General features: G+C 36.9%; 1 protein-coding gene across 2 annotated transcripts in view; it reads right to left on the bottom strand.

Moving 5' to 3' along the window:
• Window positions 1-3,459, bottom strand: part of EFCAB13 (EF-hand calcium binding domain 13) — a 122,641-nt gene that overhangs the window by 109,704 nt on the left and 9,478 nt on the right. For both annotated transcript variants that reach the window (XM_011962563.1, XM_011962564.1), the window contains exon 5: window positions 943-1,103. In XM_011962563.1, the coding sequence (XP_011817953.1) occupies window positions 943-1,103 (161 nt within the window). The remainder of the gene's footprint in view (window positions 1-942; window positions 1,104-3,459) is intronic.

Below are 3,459 nucleotides of genomic sequence, written 5' to 3' on the forward strand. Positions count from 1 at the left end.
AAAAAAAAACGCTGAGTGTGATGGCATGCACCTGTAGTCCCAGCTATTCGGGAGGCTGAGGCAGAAGAATCACTTGAACCCAGGAGGTGAAGGTTGCAGTGAGCCATGGTTGCACCACTGCACTCCAGCCTGGGTGACAGAGTGAGACTCTATCTAAAAAAAAAAAAAAGATTCAAATATCTTAATTTCATGGAAGGCACAAAGTCAAGCCAAGAGGAAAGAACTTTCTGTTTCCTTCTTAAATTCTCTTTAAGACAAACTTAACAGACATATGGATAATTGTTCTCCTCTAACTGGAATCCTATGATTCCGTTGGCTTATAGCTTCCTTATAGGCTTCCACATGTGCTACAATTTGACTCTGTGTCCCTACCCAAATCTCAGGTTGAATTGTAATCCCCAATGTTGGGGGAGAGACCTGGTAGGAAGTGACTGGATTACGGGGGCAGATTTCCCACTTGCTGTTCTCATGATACTGAGTGAGTTCTCATGAGATCTGTTTGTTTAAAAGTATGTGGCACTTCCCCCTTCATTCTCTCTCCTGCTGGCCTTGTGAAGGTGTGCTTGCTCCCCCTTCCCCTTCCACCATGATTCTAAGTTTCCTGAGGCTTCCTCAGCCTTGCTTCCTGTAAAGTCTGCAGAACCATGAGCAATTAAACCTCTTTTCTTTATAAATTACCTAGTCTCAAGTAGTTCTTTAAAACAATATGAGAACCGACTTAGACAACATGGAAGCCTATAGACTTCCACACGGCTGCGAGAGAAGTCAAAAAAAATGTAAGAACAGCTATTTGGGAGTTAAAATTATCCTACTGAAAGAATGACCACAAATATGCATGATCCTATACACATGGTACATTATGAGAACACATAAGCTACGTTTTGGCACTCTTAATTTGCAAAAGAATAATTCAATAAAGTAAGTTCAGAGTTTTTAACTTACATTTTTTTATATTCTGGGCTCAAACTCCTAATTTCCGGTGAAATTTTCTTCTCTATTGTTTTAGAAAACTTGATGTATTTCTTGTGGTTAATAGTTCCTGATGGCAAGTCAGTTGCAAAAGAATTAGAGCCATCATCTAAGAAGTCAATATTGTCCTCTGCCTGGAGAATATAAGAGCTACAATCAAGCATGTCATCTTTGCACATACATATTAAATATGAAATTCTGGGTCAAATCATTCATTTTAGATCAATATTCTTTCTCAAATAGTGCTACCAAACAGAATTTTGATGAAAAAGGTTTTACTATTTTTCCAGATTCAGTACATACTCTAAATAACTCCAATTTTCCATAGTGCACTATACAGCTATAAAATGAACATCATTTATTAATATATCTAACAGTTATTTAATCTAGCAATTTTTCTTTTTTTGAGACAGGGTCTCTTTTTGTTGCCATGTTATTCACCATAACATGGATAGAACTGACCTAGGGTGGAGTGCATAACAAGACCGAGGGTGGAGTGCAGTAGTGCAATCATGGCTAACTGCAGCCTTTACCTCCCAGGCTCAAGCAATTCTCCCACCTCAGCCTCCTGAGAAGCTGAGACCACAGACATGCACCATCACGCCTGGCTAATTTTTTTATTATTTGTAGAGATGAGGTCTCTCTACATTGCCAAGGCTGGTCTCAAACTTCTGAGCTCAAGCAGTCCTCCCCCCTCAGCCTCCCAGTGTTCTAGGACTACAGGCATGAGCTACCTTTCACGGCCTGGATCTAGCTCTTAAGGTATCAAGATACAAAAGATTATCATACTCTTTGACAAGCAAGGTACAAAAGTTTATCATACTCTTTGCAAAGTAGTATTTTTATTATAAAAATTAACTCGATTTTAGATACAAACCAAAGCCGTGATCCATGAAAGAAATAATCAATAAGTTAAACTTCATTTAAATTAAAAGCTTCTGCTCTGTGAAAGACACCATATCACCATATCAAGACAATGAAAGGAGAAGTCACAGACTGGGAGAAAATGTTTTTAAAAGACATATCTGATAAATAACTGTTATCCAAAATATACAAAGAACTCTTAAAACATAATAAAAAAAGAACTCAATTTTAAAATGAGCTAAAGACTTGAACAGATACCTCACTAAAGAAGATGTACAGAAACATGGTAAATAATGACATGAAAAGAAGCTCAACATTATAATCGGATTAGGGAACTGCAAATTAAAAGGAAACACCATTATAGACCTGTTAGAATGATGAAATTTTAACAAAAAAACCATAAAACTTTGATAAAAGAAACTGAAGAAGACACAAATAAATGAGAAAATAGCCCAAGTTCATGGATTCAAAAAATTAATATTGTTTAAATGTCCATACTATCCAATGCTGTTTACAGATTCAATGCAATTTCTCTCAAAATTCCAATGTCATTTTTCACAGAAATCAAAAAATCCTAAAATTCATATGGAACCAGAAAACACCCCATATAGCCAAAGCAATCTTAAGCAAAAAGAACAAAGTTGGAGGCATCACACTTCCTAATTTCAAAACAGATCATAAAGCTATAGTAATCAAAACAGAATGTTACTGGCATAAAAACAGATACACCAACCAATAGGACAGGATAGAAAGCCTAGAAATTTTCCAAATATTTACATTCAGCTGATTTTCAACAAAGTTGCCAAGTACACACAATGGGGAAAGAACAGTCTCTTCAATAAATGGCATTGGGAAAACTGGATATCCCCTGAAGAAAAATGAAATTGGGACATCATCTCACACCATATACAAAAATAAATTTAAAATGCATTAAATATTTAAACACAAGACCTAAAACTGTAAAGTTACAAGAAGATAGGGGAAAAGCTCTACCACATTGGTCTGGGGAATGATTTGTTGGGTAAGACTCTATAAGCACAGGCAACAAAAGCAAAAATGGAAAATGGGATTATATGAAACTAAAAAGCTTCTATACAGCAAAGGAAACAATCAACAGGGGAGAAACAACCCACAGAAGGGGAGAAAATATTTGCAAACCCTACATCTGTTAAGGGGTTAAAGGGTTTATACCCAAATTACATAGCGAACTCAACTCAAGCAAGAAAACAAACTATCCAATTAAAAAATGTGTGAAGGATCTGAACAGACATTCTCAAAAGAAGACATACAAATGGCGTACAGGTTTGTGAAAAAATGCTCAATATCACTAATTATTAGGGAAATGCAAAATAAAACCACAATGAGATATCATCTCACACTATTCTGTTAGATATTCTGTTAGAATAGCTATTATCAAAAAGACAAAGGATAACAAGTGTTGGCAGGGATGTGGAGAAAAGGGAACATCTGCACACTGTTGGTATGAATGTTAGTACAGCCATTCTAGAAAACAGTATGGAGGATCCTCAAAACCTAAAAGCAGGCCGGGCGCGGTGGCTCAAGCCTGTAATCCCAGCACTTTGGGAGGCCGAGACGGGCGGATCACGAGGTCAGGAGATCGAGACC

The sequence above is a fragment of the Colobus angolensis genome, unplaced genomic scaffold, assembly GCF_000951035.1.
Source record: "Colobus angolensis palliatus isolate OR3802 unplaced genomic scaffold, Cang.pa_1.0 Scaffold597, whole genome shotgun sequence".
NCBI classification, from domain to species: Eukaryota; Metazoa; Chordata; class Mammalia; order Primates; family Cercopithecidae; genus Colobus; species Colobus angolensis.